Source organism: Amblyraja radiata, chromosome 17 (assembly GCF_010909765.2).
Source record: "Amblyraja radiata isolate CabotCenter1 chromosome 17, sAmbRad1.1.pri, whole genome shotgun sequence".
Lineage (NCBI taxonomy): Eukaryota > Metazoa > Chordata > Chondrichthyes > Rajiformes > Rajidae > Amblyraja > Amblyraja radiata.
The window spans coordinates 3787482-3811090 of NC_045972.1; the positions used below are offsets into that span (position 1 = coordinate 3787482).

Genomic DNA, 23609 nt, shown 5'->3' on the forward strand with positions numbered 1-23609 from the left:
CAGCAACATCAAGAACGATAGTCAAGTCTATCCCTCATTGCTGGAAGCTGATGGGAAGCGGCTGTAAAGTGGGAAGCAGGGGGGGGGGTGGGAAGAGTTCCTTTCATAGCGTGTGGAGAGTCTTGCCCGGGTCAGCACGAGCAGGAGCGTTGAGAAGGAGGGGGTCGGGGATCATGCCAGCAACTCACTCACCGCTGCCGCGGCGCTTTGGGCACGGAGCCACCGCATTGTGGGTGATGCGGGAAGTAGCTTGGGTGGCTGCCGGGACCGAACAGCGGAATCGGCCGCCACCTCAGCGCCTTTTGCTGGCCCGCTCACCTCTGGCATTGCTCTCCATCTGAACACCTCTCTCCTGCCACATGCCGGCCTCGCTCATGTCAGCCGCTTCGCACAAATCCTTAAATTCCGACTGCCGCCGGGGAGGGAAGAAGCTCGGGTGGCTGCGAGTGGCCGCCGGGACCAGACAGCGTAACCGGCCGCCACCCCAGCGCCTTCTGCCAGCACGGGGATGCTGTCTGGTCCCAGCGGCCGCTCCCATTTTGGCACTACTGATCCTTATGTTTGAATTTCCTTGTTCCTTAGCGCTCCCTTTTTTCCCACCATCTCTCCACCTCCACCTGCCATCCACCTCCACCCGACACCCATTCAGTATGGATGAGATCTGGAAGCCTTGGGCAAATTGAATTGTCACTTCCATATTAAAAAAAAATTTTTAAATAATTTTGAGAAATTCTATGTCCTGCCAGCCTTTTTTCAAAATTTAGTCACTCAAAATGCGGGTGTGTCTTCATTGCCGGGAAATACGGTAGTTTTAAAATTTGGTCTGTAAATTGGTCAGGTTCATTGCTGGATATTTCTTACAAACACAGCTAGGCTGTTGATATTGTACTGGCAAAGTTAACTAGTCCTTCACCATATTTTCAAGCAACAGCATTTATAAAAAATTTTATGAGGCTTTGGAGAATAATTCTTGTATTAATGATCTTCATAAATACCATTGGGATTTATCAAACTGGAATGAATAGAGTGACTGTATTGTAGTTAAACAGCCCATTAAGGTTTATGGTGAAGGGGAAAAGTTTTTATAGAAATCTGAGGGGTGACTTTTTCCACGCAAAGGGTGGTGGGTGTATGGAATAAGCTGCCAGAGGAGGTGGTGGGGCAGGGACCATCCCTACAATTAAGAAACAGTTAGAAAAGAACATGGATAGGACAGGTTTGTAGGGATTTGGACCAAACGCGGACAAGTGTAGCTGGGACATGTGTGGGCAGGTTGGGCCGAAGGGCCTGTTTCCACGTTGAAACTATGATTCAATGAATGCAAATTAAAAATGCTCAATGTCCAAATTAACCCAAAACCAGGAACAAAAGTAATATTTTAGGATAATTTCATCCGAATTCCCTGGTATTTCAGGCTAATTCCCTGGTATTCCACTGCTACTGGAATTACTAATGAATCAAACCCACACAGAAACAGTTAATTTTCTCTGTGGAAACTTTGAACTGCTAGATTACACACAAAAAAGTACTAAAGTAAGTCAGCGGTTCAGGCAGCATCCCTGGAGAATATGGATAAGTGACATTTCAGGTTGGGACTCTTCTTCAATCTGGTTCATTTTCTCTGTTGCTTTTTGTAGATTTAACAGCCAAATCTCCCCGTCCAACTCTGCTTGGAATAACAAAAGTGAATTTCCTGCCCAAATATTATAAAGCTTACAGATGTACTATTACAGGCCATATTTTTTGTAAGAATTGGTAAAAAAAATATTTTCTTATGCAGCTAGGTTTCAGCTGTTCTGCGAATCTGAAATCTGCAGTGTATAAATGCTGATCACAGCTGTCTAGGTGTAATTTGATTTAGCATCAATGCATATTACAGCATTACAAGCAAGGTGGAAATTATTTGTTAGGTTTAACTGGAGATCCACGGTGGCGCAGCAATAGAGTTGCTGCCTTACAGTGCCAGAGATCCGGGTTCAATCCTGACTACGGGTGCAGAGTTTGTACGTTCTCCCCGTGACCTACATGGGTTTTCTCCGGGGTCTCTGGTTTTCTCCCACTCTTCAAAGACATACAGGGTAGTAGGTTATTTGGCTTGGTATAATTGTAAATTGTCCCAAGTCTGTGTAGGATAGTGTTATTACGGTAATCGCTGGTTAGAGCGGACTCAGTGGGCCGAAAGGCCTGTTTCCGTGCTGTATCTCTAAACTAAACTAAATCTTTAAAAATGTTGTTAATTTGACAGGAGAGGTGGGAGAAGAAAAATAAATGGATATTGCAACCCTGTGTTCAACCCTGACCTCGTGTGGTTTTTATGTGTTGTCCCTGTGGCTGCATGAGTCTCCTCTGGGTGCTCTGGTTTCGTATAGTTTAGGGATGCAGCGTGAAAACAGACCCTTCGGCCAACTGAGTCCACGTCGACTATTAATCACCCATTCACATTAGTTCTATATTATCCCACTTTCACTTCCTACACAGAAGTCAATCAACCTACAAACCTGCACATCTTTGGAATGGGAGGAAATCAAAGCACCCAGAGAAAACACGTGCGGTCACAGTGAGAATGTACAAACACCACACAGACAACAACCAAGATCAGGATCGAACCCGGGTCCCTGGTGCTGTGCGGCAGCAGCTGTGTGCCACCGTGCCAACCCTCCCCTATGCCAAAGATGTGCAAATCGGTAAGTTAATTAGCCGCTGTAAATTGCCCATAGTGTGTAAATGAGTGGTAGATTCTGTGGGGAGTTGATGAGAATGGGGAGAATTAAATATGGGCTTAATGTAGGATTAGGGTAAATGAGTGATAGATGGTTGGTGTGGATTCAGAGAGGTACAGCGTGCAAACAAGTCTTCCTGCCTGCTGAATACAACAGCAAACCGCCAAATGAATTTATTCTACTTTATGTCACCTATCATCAATTTAGCTCTATATGTGTTGCTATGTAACATCGAATAATGAAACAAAATTCTTCCCTTATCTGAATCATTGCATTGGGTTGGACACATCTCTCATTCTTTTAAAGAGTTTAAAGAGAAACAGCACGAATAAGCAAAAGAGATATTACATTTTTGTGGTGAAAACTCTTTCCTCCAATAAACATTCCATAATAAAAGTCATTATTTGTTACCTTAAACCTTTAAAACATATGCACAATCATCTGCTGTGAATTAAGGAGAACCAGTGCGTGCACTATACTCTAATTTCCAGAAGGTCATTGATAAGGTGTCACATCAAAGGTTATTGTGGAGAAAAGAAAATCATGGTGAAATAAGTACAGGTTGAACACTGATTTTCTGTCACCCTTGGTTCCAGAGCCTTTCTCGATTATCCATTTTTCCAGACCAACAGAGGTCATGTGATAATGAAATGACAATACACAGATGACAGAACACGATCAGCCATCTTGGGGCTCCCTCGCCTCTCACTTACTGCCGAGGCAGCAGCAATGGGGAGAGAGGAAGGAGGAGGGGTAGGGGTGTGGGGGGAAAGATGCCGACTGGACAGAGCGACGGGAGAAGCAGACGGCAGCGGTAGAGCGGACAAAGCTACCGCAGCAGCAGGTGAGAGGGGAAGGAGCCTCACGGTAATCGGGCACATTCTGTCAGTGGCAGCGCCCCGAAGAAAGCGCTGTCCACAGGGGCTATAACGTGAGCTGCAACAACAGCCTGGCCACCAGACCGTGCGGTGGGTGAAGAAAGGCTCATTGGTGCATCTTGTGAGTCAGGTGTGGGGTCGGAAGCTGGCAGTGTATGCAGCCCCCGGGGAGATGTTGGGAGCCGGGGATGGGTCGGCAGGTCTGTCTGCTATATCCAAAATCCGTTATAAGGGGGTCATTAAAACAAGGGTCTTTGCGAAACAGTTAGGAGAGAAGATCGAGAGCATGGTTAAAAATTGATTTTGGGAAGCAGCCTTTTAAAGGTGCTCAGTAATTTAGAGAAGGCTTGACAGGAAATTCAGAGTTCCAGAGGGGAAGCAGAAAATTGGCCAGAATGGTGGGAGGAGGGGCTGTGAGGTGGTCTGCGGGGGCCAGGCATAGTTGAAATAGTGAAAAGCTTAAACATTGTGTCAGCAGAAATTAAAAAAGCAAGGCCAAGAAGGGATTTCAATGGTTAGATGTAAACAAATAACTCTTTCACCACAAGAGGGACACAACCGGAAAGAGGACTCGCAATGCCATCTGTGGCCGTTCTGGGAATTTCAACTGAGCTTTTGTAATTTTGTCCAGATAAAAGGGGTGGGTACCACCATCAGTAGCAGGAACATCGGTGTTCAACCTGTAACATAATGGGATGACCAGAAGATTGGCTGGCTAATCAGAAATAGAATCAGTAGGTATGAACACTTTATTGATTGGATAAATGTATTGTTTGTTGTGGCACATGGATAGGTGTTGACGATTTAACGTTTTACAATTTAATCAATGGCCCAGATTAAGATAGCGAAATTATCGTTGTTAAGATTGCTAATAAGTGACAGAATATGAAAGTAAATTCAAGAAACTACAAAGCACAGTAGGAACTTCAGGAAACTATAAACATAAGCAAGTGTGAAAATTGGCATTGAGAGTACAACTTGTTTTAAGCTGCTTCTTTTCTGATGAAGAGTTTTTGATCAAAAATATTAACTCAGATTCCATGGTCAGCTGAGGATTTCTATTTTTGTTTCAGATTTCCAGCATCTGTAGTTTTTTGATTTTATGTTACCTGGGGTTGGTGGTTCGTCGTATGAGCAAAGGTTAGAACTATTGGGGCTTAAAAAATACAGTTTCCTTTAAGACACAAACAGGATGAATTATTCTCTCAGTGGGTCCTAAGTCTTTGGAATTTTCTTCCGGAAATGATGGTGAACAGCCTTCTCCCTCAGCTATCTAAATTGATTCACATCATCACACTCTCACTCCAGGTGATTACATTGTATGCCACTTCTTCAGGGCATCCCATGGTCCCCAAAAGACAGTAAATGTATGAACTTTCTTATTTCCTATGCCCAAAAATACAGAATTTTCTGAGGCAAACCCAAATCAAAGCTATATTACAATGAATTTACTTTTTGGCCGTTGAAGTATTCACCACCAAAGAGAATCAATTCGTCTTTCTCAGGATGTGATGACAGTGATGCATTCAACCTGTAAGAAATGGAAAAACAGGTTAAATTTATTATTTAAACAAAATAATTGTTCTTCAAAATGAAATAACTCAAAGCTGATAAGGAGAGCTCAGTGTACATATCCAATAAATGATAATCACTGTGCCCTCCATAATGTTTGGGACAAAGATCCATCATTTATTTATTTGCCTCTGTACTCCCAATTTGAGATTTGTAATAGAAAAAAATTGCATGTGGTTAAAGTGCACATTGTCAAATTTTATTAAAGGGTATTTTTTATACATTTTGGTTTCACCATGTAGAAATTACAGCTGTCCCATACATAGTCCCACCATTTCAGGGCACCATAATGTTTCCGACACATGGCTTCACAGGTGTTTGTAATTGCTCAGGTGTGTTTAAATGCCTCCCTAAAGCAGGTGTAAGGGAGCTCTCAACATCTAGTCTTTCCTCCAGTCTTTCCATCACCTTTGGAAACTTTTATTGCTGTTTATCAAAATGAGGACCACCAAGTTGTGCCAATGAAAGTCAAAGAAGCCATGATGAGACTGCGAAACAAGAATAAAACTGTTAGAAACATCAGCCAAACCTTAGGTTTACCAAAATCAACTGTTTGGAACATCATTAAGAAGAAAGAGAGCACTGGTGAGCTTACTAATCGCAAAGGAGCTGGCAGGCCAAGGAAGATCTCCACAGCTGATGACAGAAGAATTCTCTCTATAATAAAAAAAATCCGAAACACCCGTCCCACGGATCAGAAATACTCTTCAGGAGTCAGGTGTGGATTTGTCAATGACCACTGTCCGCAGAAGACATCATGAACAGAAATACAGAGGCTACACTGCAAGATGCAAACCACTGGTTAGCCGCAAAAATAGGATGGCCAGGTTACAGTTTGCCAAGAAGTACTTAAAAGAGCAACCACAGTTCTGGAAAAAGGTTTTGTGGACAGATGAGATGAAGATTAGCATATCAAATTGATGGCAAGACCAAAGTATGGAGGAGAGAATGAACTGCTCAAGGTCCAAAGCATACCACCTCATCTGTGAAACAGTGGTGGGGTGTTATGACCTGGGCATGTATGGCTGCTGAAGGTACTGGCTCACTTATCTTCATTGATGATACAACAGCTGATGGTAGTAGCATAATGAATTCTGAAGTGTATAAGCACATCCTATCTGCTCAAGTTCAAATGCCTCAAACTCATTGGCCGACAGCAAGACAATGATCCCAAACATACCGCTAAAGCACCAAAGGAGTTTTTCAAAGCTAAAAAATGGTCAATTCTTGACTGGCCAAGTCAATCACCCGATCTGAACCCAAGTGAGCATGCCCCTTATATGCTGAAGAGAAAACTGAAGGGAACTAGCCCCCAAAACAAGCATAAGCTAAAGATGGCTGCAATACAGGCCTGGCAGAGCATCACCAGAGAAGACACCCAGCAATTGGTGATGTCCAAGAATCGCAGACTTCAAGCATGCAAAGGATATGCAACAAAATACTAAACATGACTACTTTCATTTACATGACATTGCTGTGTCCCAAACATTATGGTGCCCTGAAATGGGGGGGGGGGACTATATATAAACACAGCTGTAATTCCTACATGGTGAAACCAAAACGTCTAAAAATGGCCTTTATTAAAATCTGACAATGTGCACTTTAACCACATGTGATGTTTTCTATTGTAAATCTCAAATTGTGAGTACAGAAGCAAATAAATAAATAATGGGTCTTTGTGCAAAACATTATGGAGGGCACTGTATTTAGTTTCGTTTCGAAATACAATTCAGAAACAGGCCCTTCGGCCCACCGAGTCCACGCTGATGAGCAATCCCGGTACACCAACGCTATACTACACACTAGGGACAATCTACAATTTTAACAAAGCCAATTAACTTCAAACCTGGACGTCTTTGGAGTGTGGGAGGAATGCAGAGCCCCTGGAGACTAATGGCAGAAAACAATCTTCCTGGGATTGCAAGGGAAATCACCATCTGATCCCATGTAAGATTAAAACTGGTAAAGATTCTGAGATTGCATTGACTTCAAGAGAGATTCAAGACTATTTTAGTTTAAGTTGTAAATAACATTTAAGTGTTTTGAAGTTACATCTTTCATCGTTCACTGTTTTTAAATAGATACAAAACAAAACAATTGTTTCTAACAACTATGTGGAGAAGATGTTTCCACTAGTGCGAGAGTCTGGGACCAGAAGTCATAGCCTCAGAATTAAAGGACGTTCCTTTAGGTAAAAGAGGAATTTCTTTAGTCAGTCGGTGGTGAATCTGTGGAATTCATTGCCACAGAAAACTGTGGAGGGAGGCCAAGTCAATCGATATTTTTAAGGCAGAGATAGATAGATTCTCAATTAGTACGGGTGTCAGGGGTAATGGACAGAAAGCAGGAGAATGAGGTTAAGAGGGAAAGATAGATCAGCCATGATTGAATGTTGGAGTAGACTTGGAGGGCCGAATCGCCTGATTCTGCTCCTATCATTTATGAACTTATAGATGTGACACATTAATCAGAATAAACTGCAATATCTGCCATGCAATGGAGCCAAGTTAACACTGCAACAATGACTAGAGTAAGGATTGTTGGTTGTTAAATTAACTGTAGAATTTAATATTGTTAATTGCCATACTAGTCAAAGCTTCCCCTAACATTCTCTCCAAACCTCATACCAAAATATACATTCCACAGCAGGAAGGGAACCCCCACCTTAAATGAACCATTCTGTATTTGCAAATTTGTTTCTTGTTGCTATTGCTTTAATTCAGCATGACATTTGGTGCTTTCCATAGCAACCTTCAATTTACTAAAATCTACAGAGTTGCATATGGGTCCATTTGTACGATAATTGAATTGACACTTCAACAGCACATGATGCAGGAACCTTTCATGATGCTTTGGAAGATTTTGAATAATTTGGATAAGGAATTACTATACCCACTCTTCAATTAGTTAATAAATATGAGACATGAATTTAAAATCACACAAAAAAGGAAACAATAAAACTTATTAGACACATCAGCTGAATGCAAACATTATAATTTGTTTAAAATTAACAGGTTATTGGCAAAACCAGTAGAATAAGATGAAATAGCCGTCTCTTCAGAAAGTCAAGACGGCCAAAGTGAGCCAAATCGCCTCATCCAGTGAAAGATTTTATGACCACATGTCCATCTAGAGTCAGTAGTGTTTTATTGTCATATGTCCCAGATAGAACAATTATATTCTTACTTGCTTTGCAACATAAATGTAAATATTGAAAATAGTTCCTTTTCTTACAATAGTCAGGTCACATTCTGAAATATGACACCTTGTTTTGTCACTACTTTTCTGAACACAAAGCCACAAAGGTGAAATCAAGGCATCAGTAGAATCAAAAAGCAATAACTAGCATTTCCACTTTACTCACCGTGGCGAAGGATAAGGACATGTCACTTCTGCCACTTGGGTCCTCTTTGCATCAAGTTGTCTGAATTCATCTATTAATGTTTCTAGATCTTCCTAAGAATGAAAAACAGATATATTCAACAAAATCACTTAAAAGAACTACAATCATAACAAGCAATATAATCACATACAAATAACATGAAAAAAATGTGATACAAGGAAATACACACAATAAATTATTAAGGATTTCCTTTCACTGCAACTTTCTAGCACTGTTTACCAGTTTTGCTTCTCAGCAACAGTCTAAGTTGGGAGACCATGTGCCAGTTTTCATTGGTGAGTTGGCAGTGGAGATAGTTAGCAGCTTCAAATCCCTGGGTGTTAACATCTCGGATGATCTGTCCTGAGCCCAGCACATACTGTAGATGCAATCATGAAGGTGCACCAGCACCTCTACTTCCTTAGCAGTTTATAAGAGTTTAGCAGTTTAAAGTCACAAAATACTCTAAACAAACTTCAACAGGTGCACAGTGGAAGGTATCATGACTGGTTGCATCATGGCATGGTGCGGCAATTCCAGTGCATAGAACTCAAGAGGCTGCAGAGTCTAGTCCATCAGGGGCACAATCACCCACACCATCAAAAGCATCTCCAGAAAGTGGCATCTATCATCAAGGATCATCACAATCTCGGCCAGGCCCTCTTCTCACTGCTACAGTCGAGCAAGAGGTACAGAAGTCTAAAGTCGCACACCATCAGGTTCAGCAGCAGTTACTTTCCTACAACCATTGCATTCTTGAACCAATTTACAAAATCCAAATCCTCTCTGCAATGGAACCCTATGGCCCACCTCTTACACTGCCGTCTAATTGTAATTAAAATTGTGTTTGCACTAATGTCTTGCTTTTTGCAGTCAAGTGAAAAAAAAGTTAGTTTTGTAGACCATGTAATTTATACATAATATATGTAACAATGTGTTGTCAGAGTCTACATATTTCTGATGCTGCTGCAAGCAACATTTTCATTGTGCCGGTATTTCACCATACTTAGTTTTGTTTGAAAATACAGAGTGGAAACAGGCCCTTTGGCCCACCATGTATGTCCACACGTTCACACTAGTTCCATGTTATTCCACTTCCACATCCTACACACTAGGGGCAATGTACAGAAGCCAATTAACCGACAAACCTGCACGTCTTTGGAATATGGACGTGCATATGATAATAAACTTAACTTGACTATAGCACCTTAAACAAGAAGTAGCAATGTTATCCTTACTGTCCAGAGTCTGAAGGTTTTAGGTTCAAATCAATAATTTAAGTGCGACATAGTGGCACACTCACTGCCTTACCGTACCACAGTGACTGAAGTTCAAACCTGACCTCGGGTAATCGATGGTCAGTGTGGACTCAGTGGGCCGAAGGGCCCGTTTTCATGCTGTATCTCTCAAACAAATCAATTAATTGATTCAATCAATCATATATCAGAATATGTTTGAGATAACAATTTTTGGATGTGATGTTACATTTAGATCCCATCTGTTCTCTCAGTAGGCAACTCCCCAACATTCTAGCCACCAAATACCACTTAACCAATGTCATTAAAACATATTTTATAACCCTTGTCAGTTTCATCTATGAGACTGCATTCTGTATAAAATGGATTGCTAAATTTATTATACAATAGTCCTAAAAATATATATATATTTGGATATTAAACAATACAGGAGAGCCTGACATCACGAAAGCTGTTGTGTAAATGCTGGAAATGCTTGACAGCAGAGGGAGGAAGAATCATTTATAATAAACTGACATATTATCAGAACTAGAAGGATATAGAGATGCAATAGGCTTTAAGCAAATACAGAGATATGACAAGTGGGAACGGGATGAAGTAGGAAACAAATACAATAGGAATGAAATATAAAATGAAACTAAATAACAAAGGAACAATGGTGCAAACATATGTTCAACTGACAATAGCAGAAGCATAAACAAAAGTTTTGATCTGACAAAAAAAAGGGACAAAAGTTTTGATCTGATAAAAAAAAGGGGTCAATGCATGCAACTCAATGTTACATCTGGAAGTAAAGTATATAATCGAAAGGTGAATTGATGATCCCTGTACAATTTGGACCTAGCAAAGGGTCTAAACTATCCAACTTTTGGATGAGATATTACATTTAGATCCCATCTGTCCAAACTAGTATGTTCAAACTATCCGTCATGTTCAAACTATCCGGTGTTGCGTCATTGCTCTCATTGGATTTAAAGATCTAGTCAGTGCACATCAGCATATACATGTTTCTGACCTCTCTCTGCCAAACAGTACCAATGCTCTCTATCTCCAAGTTGTCTTGGCTCCATGGTTCCGTTCTTTCGTTTATTCAGTGCTGCAATTGGCAACTTTTTTTATTTTCTTTTAAAGATTGGCAACTCCAACAGCTCTTGAATATCTTTCCTAATCTTTCACCCTTTCACTTTTCCCTGACATTTTAACACCGAAGATGGACACAAAATGCTGGAGCAACTCAACGGGAGAGGCAGCATCTCTGGATAGAAGAAATGGGTGATGTTTTGGGTCGAGACCCTTCTTCAGTCTGAAGAAGGGTCAAGACCCAAAACTCACCCATTCCTTCAATCCAGAGATGCTGCTTGTCCCGCTGAGTTACTCCAGCAATTTGTGCCTATCTTCGGTGTAAATCAGCCTGCAATTCCTTCCTACTTATTTTATCACCACATTCCACCTTGCCAGGTTTACACAATTCCTTTCAATCTTCCTCGTCCTCATCCTGAACAATGAATCCTTGGAAAGGATGAACATCTTCATCCCTGCACATCTTTACTCTAATGAATTCAAACAAGAGGACATGACTTCAGAATTAAGGGACACAAGTTTAGGGGTAACATGAGGGGGAACTTCTTTACTCAGAGAATGGTAGCGGTGTGGAATGAGCTTCCAGTGGAAGTGGTGGCGGCAGGTTCGTTGGTATCATTTAAAAATAAATTGGATAGGCATATGGATGAGAAGGGAATGGAGGGTTATGGTATGAGTGCAGGCAGGTGGGACTAAGGGAAAAAAGTTGTTCGGCACGGACTTGTAGGGCCGAGATGGCCTGTTTCCGTGCTGTAATTGTTATATGGTTATATGGTTATAGCATGACATTAAACACTTCTGCAGTCTCCATATCCTTGACAGGAAATCTTCACTGCAGAATGTGGACCCTTTCTCGAACTCCAGAATTCCTCAACTTTATAGACCTTTCCCACCTGCCTCTTAAATCTATTCTTTTAGTTTAGTTTAGAGATACAGCGCGGAAACAGGCCCTTCGGTCCACCGCGTCCGCACCGACCAGCGACCCCCACGTATTAACACTACCCTATACACACTAGGGGCAATTTTTACATTTACCAAGCCAATTAACCTACATATCTGTACGTCTTTGGAGTGTGGGAGAAAACCAAAGATCTCGGAGAGAACTCACACAGGTCACAGGGAGAACGTACAAACTCCGTACAGACAGCACCCATAGTTAGGATCGAACCCGGGTCTCCGGTGCAGCATTCGTTGTGAGGCAGCAACTTTACCGCTGCACTGCCGCCCTCTTAGATCTATTCATTGATAACTCTGGGACATTTGGTATCTCCATTCACTTACTCTAACCTACTCCTCCTAACCCTGATGAATTTTCTTCACTAAAATCAAACCCGATATCAATATCAAACCTCCGACAAATGTGGTGGTCTGGTGAAATTCGATCTTTCTCACAGATGCCAAATGTCATCCTTCAGACACTTCCTCATACCTCTGTCTGGACAATGTCCCTCACCACCAATGACTCCCAGGCACTCGTGGCCTCATTTTCCGAGGAGACATTCCCTCCACACCTTCTAGCCCTGTAGTGTACCCAGACTCTATCGACATCCTGCACAAAATCCACCAGCAGGACTAGCTTCACCCCGATGGGGAAACACTGCTGCAAACCAGTTCTTGCCCCACTCCAATTGGCTCCTTGATTCCATCCTTGTCCTTTCGCACTTCCATCTGTAATCGTTCAGATGTCCTCTGCTGCTTCGGCACTTACCTGTTCCACGGTCCCAACCAGCTTATCTTTACCTTAAACCACCAATCCATCTACACTTCCATTCATTTCAGGAAGGTCTGAGGGCCTTCCTTAAACAGTTCTCAATAGTTCTCCTTTGCCAGCAGTCAGATGCTCAGCAGAACCCATCCACGTATTGAATAACTTCTTCAATTACAGTTTATCTTAGCCCCTATATCTTACCCGATTCAACTAGAGCCTTGTCCTATTGCAATATTTCCTTTGCTCTACTCATTGCACTCCACACATTTTCTAATAGTTAAACTAGCGCCTTGAGTATTAGAAAGGCGCTATATAAATCCCATCCATTATTATTATTATTATTATAATAATATTTCTTAATCCACAGATGCCATCTGATCCATTTCTTAGCATTTTCTGTTTTTATTCCATGAGCTTACATTGAATTGATATTAGTCTAGGAGATCAAAGCTATGGAGCCTAACTGTGTATACCTTCAGTTTTCCAAACTTGAAAATGATGGCTCCTTTTCAAACATGAACTGAGATTACAAACAGAAACAGACCAAGTTCTTATTTTAGATAGACACAAGATGCTGCATGTCACTCACCATCTCTGGAGAAAGGGAATAGGTGACTTTACAGGTCGAGACCCCTCATTAGATTAGTCTTGTCCCAAAACGTCACCTATTCCTTTTCTCCGGAGATATTGCCTAACCCACTGAATTACTCAGCATTTTATGTTCATCTTCGATGTAACCCAGCATCTGCAGCTCCTTCTTACACAAGTTCTTATTTTATTCAATTATTGTAGATGACAGAGTTGGGCACTTCTGAAATCATCAAAAATCTCTTAACTCCAACAGGATGATTTATTGAAGGAGAGGGGAATGGTGTGACAACCAATTACATTGTCATATTGTTCCTAAATGATCATATGCAGGGGTAGGTGCTTAAACTGTGTTTAAAAAAGGTCTAAATGATAATCATCATTTAAGTAATTATACCTTCCATTTATTGATTGTACTGGAACGGAAAAAAACACAAGAGCATGAAGTCATGCTCTTCAAAGTGCTACGCCCATTAGATCCAGCCCCTGCTAAAGCACTATTCTTGATTTTCCCCGTTTGTTCTGTCATTCATTGCTGACTGTGTCCTCTTCCTACGGCACCAGAACTACACAATTTCCAGATTTTCATTTTTAAAAATCTCAAAAAAAAATGCTCACCACACAAGGCACTGCATCCCAAGGTTCGGAGTATTGGAATTCTTACTGGGAGTACCACTGCAGTTTTGAGAACTACCCTTGTTTGCTAGAGCTTCATAATAAATTCTGATACATTTATTCAAATGTCATTAAGCTGGAAAGAAAGCAGGAACATTTACCATTTATTGTTGCCAGGACTCGAGGACCAGAGCTATAGGGAGAGATTGGGCAGGCCAGGACCTTATTTCTTGGGGCGCAGGAAGACACACATACAGACACAGACAGACACACACAACAATTTTTACATTTATACCAAGCCAATTCACCTACAAACGTGTACTTCTTTGGAGTGTGGGAGGAAACCAAAGATCTCGGAGTAAACCCACGCGGTCATGGGGAGAACGTACAACCCTGCACGCATAGAGGTGTATAAAATCATGAAGGTAATTAATAAGGCGAATCAGTCTTATCTAGGGTTGGGGAATCAAGAACCAGTGGACAGAGGTTTAAGGTGAATGGGAAAGATTTAACAAGAACCTGAAGGGCAGCTTTTTATCTCAGATGGTGGTGAGTATACAGACTAAGCTGCCAGATGAACTAGCTGAGGCAGGAACAATAACAACATTGAAAAGACCCTTGGATGGGTAGCAATGGATTAGAGGGATATGGGCCATATGGGGCTAGCTTAGATGAGGCATCTGGGTCAGCATGAAGGAGTTGGGCCGAAGAGTCTGTTTCTGTGCTGGATGACTCGCTGTAAATCATGAATTAGAAAAGAAATAGAAGCAAGATGATTTCGTCCCATGTGACCCAAGGGTCTTAACATGATATAAAGTGCTCATGTTACTTAGCAGCTCAGTCAGCATCAGTGGAGAAAATGGATAGGCGATGTTTCCAGTTGGGACCCTCCTTCGATGTCCCAACCCAAAACGTTGCCTGCCTACGCTCTCCAGACCCACTAAGTTAATGCTTTGCACCTTTTTTGGGTCAAACCAGCATTTACAGTTCCTTGTGTCTAGACTATAACGTACTCTGCTTGTATAACAAATCCGCTAACCCAGTGATCAATCAGGCAAACCGTTGCTACATTCCATTCATAGCTAGAGCTTCCTTCCCTGCAAGGGGAAATTAGACCAAAACACAATATATATTCTACATGCAGTCTCACCCGAGATGTTTGCAATTCAAATAAGATGCCTTCATTTTGGTGCTCAAATCATCTTGAAGGGTCTCAACCCGAAATGTCACCCATTCCTTCTCTCCAGAGATGCTGTCTGTCTAGCTGTGTCACTCCAGCTTTTTGTGTCCATCTTTTAATAAAGGCTGGCATACTGTTTCCATTTTAAAATATCCAATCTGTTAGAATGGATCCAAAATCTATGGAATGTATGCTTATTCTAGACCCACAGCTCTCCATTATTTCCAGGAGAACGTGTCCTCCATGATAGACAAAAATGCTGGAGAAACTCAGCGGGTGAGGCAACATCTATGGAGCGAAGGAATAGGTGACGTTTCGGGTCGAGACCCTTCTTCAGACATGAGTACATTCTGTCCTCCATGAAGACATTAAATATATTTCTCGACCATTCTCACTGTAAATCACATGCCATAATCTTTAACTTCAGCTAAGAAACGTAGAGATCTTGAAGCCTGTTTCTGTTTCCCATGAACCTACTCTCACATTTTATATTGCCTTTATAATCCTATAGTAATAGAACCAAACAGCACAGAAACAGACCCTTCAGCCCAACTTGCCCATGGCAACCAAGATCTCCCATCTATGCTTGTCCCATCTGCCCGTATTTGACCCATATCTCTCTAAACTTTTCCTATCCATGTACCTGCCCAAATGTCTTTAAGTACTGATATTGTACCTGCCTCAACTACCTCCTGGCTGTTTGTTCCATATACTAACCACCTTTCGTGAAAAAGTTTAATGTGCTTTAAAATCACCAATACTCTTTGGCAAGGGTCAGTTAGATCACTTTTCCCATGGTTTCCTTTGGTTTAAAGAGCAGTATTTATTATTTGTAATATAGATGGCAACACAGCATACTCGGGTAACAACCCATGATAACAAAACATGTTATCCTTCCCAAGTATCGGTCTGTACTTAAAACTGGACAAGTGCATCCCAAGAGTTGAAATTATTATGCTACTTTTCAATAGGGAGGTTGCACGCAGTCGAGATCACGACCCGTGACCCGTACTGTTGCCACGCAACGCCAACTGGAGTACACGTGGTGAACTGCAGGTAAGCATTTACTATGGATGGAAGCACAGCGGGCCCTTCTTCTGGCCCACCTGCCGGACTGGTTTCACACCCGCGGACCCCGGGCCGTCTATACCATGGCCAGGGGTGGGAGGAGGAGGAGGGGGCTGGGGAAGAGGTTGGGATGTCGGTGCAGCGCGCCAGTGACTCTGGGTGGGCGGAGGGAGCACTGTCCCTAACTCTGCTGCAGCTGACGTTGCCTGGAACCACGGCCCCGCTCCCCCCGGCCCCGCCAGCCCCACCCCACCCGCTGCCGCCGGCCCTCCTCCCCCTGGCCCCGCTCCACCCGCTGCCGCCGGCCCTCCACCCCCTGGCCCCGCTCCACCCGGTGCCGCCGGCCCTCCACCCCCTGGCCCCGCTCCACCTGGTCCTGCTTCACCCGGCCCCGTGTGCGGGCGCTGCCGACCCACAGCCCTTGATAGTGCGGCCCACAGAGGGAGACGGGGCGGAGGGCGGCCGTGGCCGGACAACGCTGACCCCAGGGGAGAGCGTGGGCTGTCCTGAGGGATGCGCTCTTTCGGCCGCTTACACCTTGGTGCTCGGTTTCAGAGCAAATATATTGATACCTTCCCGCTTTCAATGACAGTATCCACAAATATTTATAGCGCAGAAAATGACAATTTCAGCAGTTTTTAATAAGTAAGAAGGTACGTGTTCCGTGTATTAACAGTGTGTGCTGAGGCAGCCATGTCCTCCACATGGATTGAGCTGCTCCGTGCGTCACGCCCTTTGACCCAATGACCTTACGTGCAACCCCCCCCCCCTATAGACAATAGGCAATGGCAGCAACAATTTGAACAGGGAATAACTCCAGAACAGGGAATAACTCCGAAAAGTTGCCCCTCGGGTTCCTTCGTCCCCTCTCACTTTAAACCTATGCCATGTAGTTCTTGATTCCCCTATGCTGGGAAGATGGTTGCACATTCACACTATCTATTCCCCGCATGATTTTATATACCAAGATTACCCCTCAGCCTCCTGCGCTCCAAGGAATAAACTCCTAGTCTGCCTAACCTCTCCCTGTAGTTCAGACCCTCGACTCTTGGCAATACCTTTGTAAATCTTCTCTGCACCTGACCAGCATAATGGCATCTATTCCTAGATCCCTCTTTAATACAACACTTCCCAGGGCCTACCTTTCACTGAAGGTCCTGCACTGCATTAAACGCCATTCGCCATTCCTTGGCCTACTGTTTTATTATTAATGTTTAATGTTTTATGTATCATTCCTAACTGTCACTGTATGTCATGTTGTCGCTTGCGGGCGGAGCACCAAGGCAAATTCTTTGTATGCGAATACTTGGCCAATAAAGTTATTCATTCATTCATACTTGTCCAACTGATCAAGAACCCATTGCAATTCTTGGTAAGACAAGAATTATCCGTCTTATCCCTCCACCATACCACTTATTTTAATGTAATAATCAACAATGTCATCTTAAAATAATTGCTTCTCTGCAGTTATGCAGAGGTGTTGAGCTTAACCCAGATCAGATGGTCCTGTCAGACATTCAATACTGAAATACATTCTTCAGCTAACCATGAAAACGTCAACCATCAAATTACATTTGTACAAATCCAATTTACCATAATTTGATCTATTACTTCCTATGTCTTGGTGATTCAAGAGATTGACTAAATATTTAAAGGTTCGAGTACCTGCCTTCACCACCCCCTCAGTGTGTTCCAAATTCTAACCACTTTCTGGATGAAAAATTATCCTCGCAGATCACCTCTGGGCCTCTTACCCTAAAACATTTTCCTCATTTTAAACACATCTGTTAGGGGGGGTGGGGAGGGAATTCTTACTATCTATCCTACTAAAGCCCTTCATAACTTTGAACTTTATTGATGTTGACCTCAAATATCTATCTGAGTTCCAAGTAAAAACTCGCACATTTTTTCTCCAAAGATGGGGAATTACGGACCTGTTAGCCTGACTTTGGTGGTGGGAAAGATGCTGGAGTCAATTATTAAAGAGGTAATAATGGGGCATTTGGATAGCAGTAAAAGGATTAGTCCAGGTCAGCATGGATTTATGAAAGGAAAATAATGCTTGACTAATCTTCTGGAATTTTTTGAGGATGTGACAAGTAAAATGGATGAAGGGGAGCCAGTGGATGTAGTGTATCTAGACTTTCAGAAAGCCTTTGATAAGGTCCGGCACGGGAGACTGGTGACTAAAATTAGAACACATGGTATTGGGGGTAGGGTGTTGACGTGGATAGAAAATTGGTTGGCAGACGGGAAGCAAAGAGTAGGAGTGAACGGGTCCTTTTCAGAATGGCAGGCAGCGGCGAGTGGAGTGCCGCTAGGCTCGGTGTTGGGGCCGCAACTGTTTACCATATATATTAATGATTTACAAGAGGGAATTAGGAGCAACACTAGCAAGTTTGCGGATGACACAAAGCTGGGTGGCAGTGTGAACTATGAAGAGGATGTTAGGAGGTTGCAGGGTGACCTGGACAGGTTGAGTGAGTGGGCAGATGCGTGGCAGATGCAGTATAATATAGATAAATGTGAGGTCATCCACTTTGGCGGCAAAAACAAGGGGGCAGATTATTATCTCAATGGGGTTAGGTTAGGTAAGGGGGAGGTACAGCGCGAACTGGGTGTCCTTGTACACCAGTCACTGAAAGTTGGCGTGCAGGTACAGCAGGCAGTGAAGAAAGCTAATGGAATGTTGGCCTTCATAACAAGAGGATTTCAGTATAGGAGTAAAGACTTCTGCGGTTGTATAGGGCTCTGGTAAGACCACATCTGGAGTATTGTGTACAGTTTTGGTCTCCTAATTTGAGGAGGGGCATCCTTGTGATTGAGGCAGTGCAGCGTAGGTTCACGAGATTGATCCCTGGGATGGCAGGACTGTCATATGAGGAAAGATTGAAAAGACTAGGCTTGTATTCACTGGAGTTTAGAAGGATGAGGGGTGATCTTATAGAAACATATAAAATTATAATAGGACTGGACAAGCTAGATGCAGGAAAAATGGTCCCAATGTTGGGCGAGTCCAGAACCAGGGGCCACAGTCTTAGAATAAAGGGGAGGCCATTTAAGACTGAGGTGAGAAAAAACTTTTTCACCCAGAGAGTTGTGAATTTGTGGAATTCCCTGCCACAGAGGGCAGTGGAGGCCAAATCACTGGATGGATTTAAGAGAGAGTTAGATAGAGTTCTATGGGCTAGTGGAATCAAGTGATATGGGGAGAAGGCAGGCACGGGTTATTGATTGGGGACGATCAGCCATGATAACAATGAATGGCGGTGCTGGCTCGAAGGGCCGAATGGCCTCATCCTGCACCTATTTTCTATGTTTCTAACTTCAAGCAACCCCTGCATTCCTTCTCTCTCCATCCCACCCCCACCCAAGTCGCACCAGGTTCTCATTCTCACCTAGTAAACGGCTAACAATGGCCTGTTTCCTTTATCATCGCTACTTTTTTGCATATCTTTTATTCATTTGTTCTATATCTCGCTACATCACTGTCTATAACTCTCTTGTTTTCCTTTCCCCTGACTCGCAGTCTGAAGAAAGGTCTCAACCCGAAACGTTACCCATTCCTTCTCTCCAGAGATGCTGCCTGTCCCGCTGAGTTACTCCAGTACTTTGTGTCTATCTTCTGGAGATATAGAAGGTACATAAAACAAATGAATGAAAGATAGGCAAAATGTGACGATGATCAAGGAAAGGTGGAGCCCACAATGGTCCATTGTGGGGAAGGTGAGAACGAGTTATCCGAACAGTGAAACCAGTACGACGACTAGAGTGGGGGAGGGACAGAGACGGTGGGGATGCAAGGGGTTATTGGAAGTTAGAGAAATCAATATTCATTCTTGAAGTTAGATAAATCAATATTCTACCAGCATTTGCAGTTCCTTCCTACACATTTTCTCCCATCCCCGTGATCCACAGGCGGGTTCAATTCCACAGAAGGAAAACACTAATTGCAATTCTAGACTTTTTTTTAAATAGCATGTAGCAGTAACATAAATAAGTGAACGTGTAATTGTAAAGTTCTTAATGTCCTATCTCACTAAATTAATTAGGAAATCCTACCGCCCACCGAATAGACTTAGACACAAGCCATTCGTTTTTGCTGAAGATAGATATAGACACCAAATTTACTCCAGCGTTTTGTGTCGATCTTCGGTTTTAACCAACATCTGCCGTTCCTTCCTACTTACATTATTTTTTACTATTGGGTTCAAATCTTGTTAGTGATAAACAGAAACAGAACGTTGTTTGCGAACAACCGCCCACCAACAACAAGCCTCCCTCCCAGTACTCGGCCTCGCTCCACAACATTCCCTCCTCACCTCCTCTCTCTTCGACCGTTTGGAGATCTTTTTCTCCATTTTAGCCGCGTTTTTTTCAACTCCCTTTCCTTTCTTGTCCTTTTTGTTCTTTTTGCCCATGGTTTGTTTCCCCCTCTCCCAGTATTATCCCTCTCGCTGCCAGCCGCTAACTACCGACATGCGTATCCGGGTCAACCGACGGCACCAGACGACAAGCAAGGCAACGTGGGGAGAATAAAACGCCGCCCGCCCGCCCGACCTCGGCGTCCCTGCCTGTAAATCCGTGAAACAATAGGTGGCGCTCACCCAACTGTCGCCGCCCGCCCGACCTCGGCGTCCCTGCCTGTAAATCCGTGAAACAATAGTGGTGCCTTCAGGTGGCGCTCACCCAACTGTCGCCGCCCGCCCACCGAGGATGGACAACATGGACATTGAAGGAAGGCCAGCAGGTGGCTCAAGGAGCTGTCAATGCCAGAAGAGGCAGCAGGTCAGGGCAAGTCAGATCCCCAGCAACTTCAACAACCAACCAACCAACAATGGCCTGGTTCCTTTATCACAATTACTTGGTTGCATATCTTCAAGATTCAAGAGTTTATTGTTATGTGCCCCTGATAGGACAATGAAATTCTTGCTTTGCTTCAGCACAACAGAACATAGTAAGCATTGACTTTCATTCATTTGTTCTACATCTCTGGAGAAAAGGAATTCATTCAATACATTTTATTAGCTAAGTAGTATGTATACATACAAGGAATTTGCCTTGGTGCTTTGTTCGCAAGGATAACAATAGGATATACAGTAGGTAATTACAATTAAAACATTATAATTTAAACATGTGAAGAATAAAATAAAATAACAGAGCGTAAGGAGGCTATAGATTTTTGGTTGTTGAGTAGAGCTACTGCTCGTGGGGAAAAAAGCTGTTCCATACCCACCACCTTCTGCAAGAAAATAATACCTTTCAGGTTTCTATTAAATCTTTCCCCTCTCAATTTAAACCTATATCCTTTGGTTCTTGATTCACCTACACTGGGTAGAAGCCTCTGTGCATTCACCCAATCAATTCCCCTCATGATTTTCTACATCTGTATAAGATCACACCTGAACCTCCTGCGCTCTAGGAATAAAGTCCCAGCTCGTTCAATCTCTTCCTACAGCTCAGGCCCTCGAGTCCCCATCACAATTGTTGTGACATAACTTATGGGCCTGTCCCACTTAGGCTGCTACTAGTTCAGAGAATGCAGGAACTACTCACGACCATGAAGGCAACTCTCCGGCAAACACCCTCGAACATGTGGCGACTGCATAGTCTCCTTTAGTCGCCTAAGTGGGACAGGTCCATTAAGATGAAGATATCTCGTTTGATATAGGCAGGCCCAATTTACATATTCAATTGTCTTAGTAAAAATTGTCCTTTTAATTTCAAGCTGATAACTGCTTCCAATGTGCATTAGCGCAGATATACTGAAGACTGGTTCTTGTTTTGAATTAATGGCTGTTCCTTTCATAAAATGTTATAACCCCTGATTAATCCCTAAACCTTGATCTAAAAAGATCTGGAAATTACATATTTTTGTTATTTTCTTCAATTGCATATGCCAAACTTGCGACTCACAAAAATATCTGATGGAGCCTTTTTAAGAGTTTCTCAATGTCCTCGTATGAAACCTTGCCTGTGGTCCATGGTCATAGTCCCCTTTGATCTGTGTTTTCACACCTTACCCTTCCATATCTCAATGTCTCCCTCTCCCCTGAGTCTCAGTCTGAAGAAAGGTCTTGACCCAAAATGCCACACATTCCTTCTCTCCTGAGAAGCTGCCTGTCCCGCTGAGCTGCATTTTGTGTCTATCTTCGGTATCCAGACAGTAAACCAGCATCTGCAGTTCCTTCCTAAACTTATCAAAAATAATTTGTCTCTGCCTCCACCACATCCAGCAACATTGCAAGTAAATTATTGGCATTGCATTCCATTTCGTGCATATGAATATGTTTCTCTGTGCAATGTCCCCCAGTCTAATTTTGACAGTGTAGCGGCACCTACTGGTGCTCGCAAGTATCGAACCCTGCGGTTGGAATCCGCGTGCACGTGACTCTGGGAGGGGTCGTGATTTCGCATGGTTTTCAGGGCTCTGCCCTTCAGTCGTTGTGAGACCACCGTTGTGGTCAGTTGTATTTTCAGTGGCAATTGTCAAGACCGTGATCGGTGAATCACATTGTGAATAAATTTGATTCAAATCAACCGTCTGTTGTCTTGATCCGCCAAAACAGTATCATTCACCCTCAGGAACATTTCCATTCATTCCACATATGAAGCAAGTGACTAACACTATTTGTATATCTCAAACTCACCAACATAAGCATGACATGCAGCACCTATTATCAGCAACCCCTACTTTATTTGCAATGGATTGCTGTGCCCTCATGTGTCAATATGCCAACAACTTCCTGTGGATTCTCTAACACCACCTATTGCAAAGATCAGTGGAACACCTGTTATTGAAGACCTTTAACTGACTCCTACTGTCTAATATAGCAATGCATTATGTCTAGGAAGGATCTGCAGATGCTGGTTTATATCGAAGATGGATACAAAATGCTGGCGAGGGGGAGAAGGAGGAAGGAGTGAGCGAAAGGGGGGGAAAGAATCCTTGTTGGCTGTGTTCTTCTGTCACAGGTTTGAGTAAGAAATCCAATCCAATCCAAACTGTGTGGTGAGGACTGGGCTGCTAGGAAGAAGCCTTGGACAGCCAGCAGTTCTACGGAGGCTAACACTGAGTGGCTGGGGCAAGCCTGAGATGCCAGTGCCTGTTCTTGTCCACGGAAAATGAGGGACTGTGCCCACACAGAGGCAAAGACTAAGACGCCAGGATAACCTAGAGACCTCCATCATCACCTTTTCAAGCCCAAAGCTAAATCGTCAGAATAAACCCAAGACCACCAACACCTCCTCTCGAGGTAAGGGTGAACTGCAGGGAGAAGCCTGAGATCTTCACAATTCCTCCTTCGAAGACCAGGAGCTGCCAAGAAAAGCCAGAGATCGCCAGTGCTACATCACATGTGCTCTGAAGGCTTGGGACAGCATTGAAACCAGCATCATCCCTGACACCACAATGGAAATAAGTTACTTAATGTTTTTGTGCACAACTGAGAAAGGTCATTGAATTAAGTGAAAAATTACATTTCCTGCACAAATAAAGCTCTAATATATATGTATTTTGCACTCTAATTGCAACGCCATAATGAGCAATTACAACAAATAAA

The 23609-nt window shown here is 43.0% G+C and overlaps 1 protein-coding gene across 1 annotated transcript in view; it reads right to left on the reverse strand.

Annotated features, from left to right (window-relative positions):
* The window catches only part of klhdc4 (kelch domain containing 4), an 86903-nt gene extending 66327 nt beyond the window's left edge, over window positions 1–20576 (reverse strand). Inside the window, exons 1-3 of the mRNA XM_033035638.1 lie at window positions 20370–20576; window positions 8535–8626; window positions 5051–5129 (exon numbers count right to left, since the gene is read on the reverse strand). Of these exons, the coding sequence (XP_032891529.1) occupies window positions 5051–5129; window positions 8535–8626; window positions 20370–20468 (270 nt within the window). The 5' untranslated portion in view covers window positions 20469–20576. The remainder of the gene's footprint in view (window positions 1–5050; window positions 5130–8534; window positions 8627–20369) is intronic.
* Between the last annotated feature and the right edge of the window lie 3033 nt (window positions 20577–23609).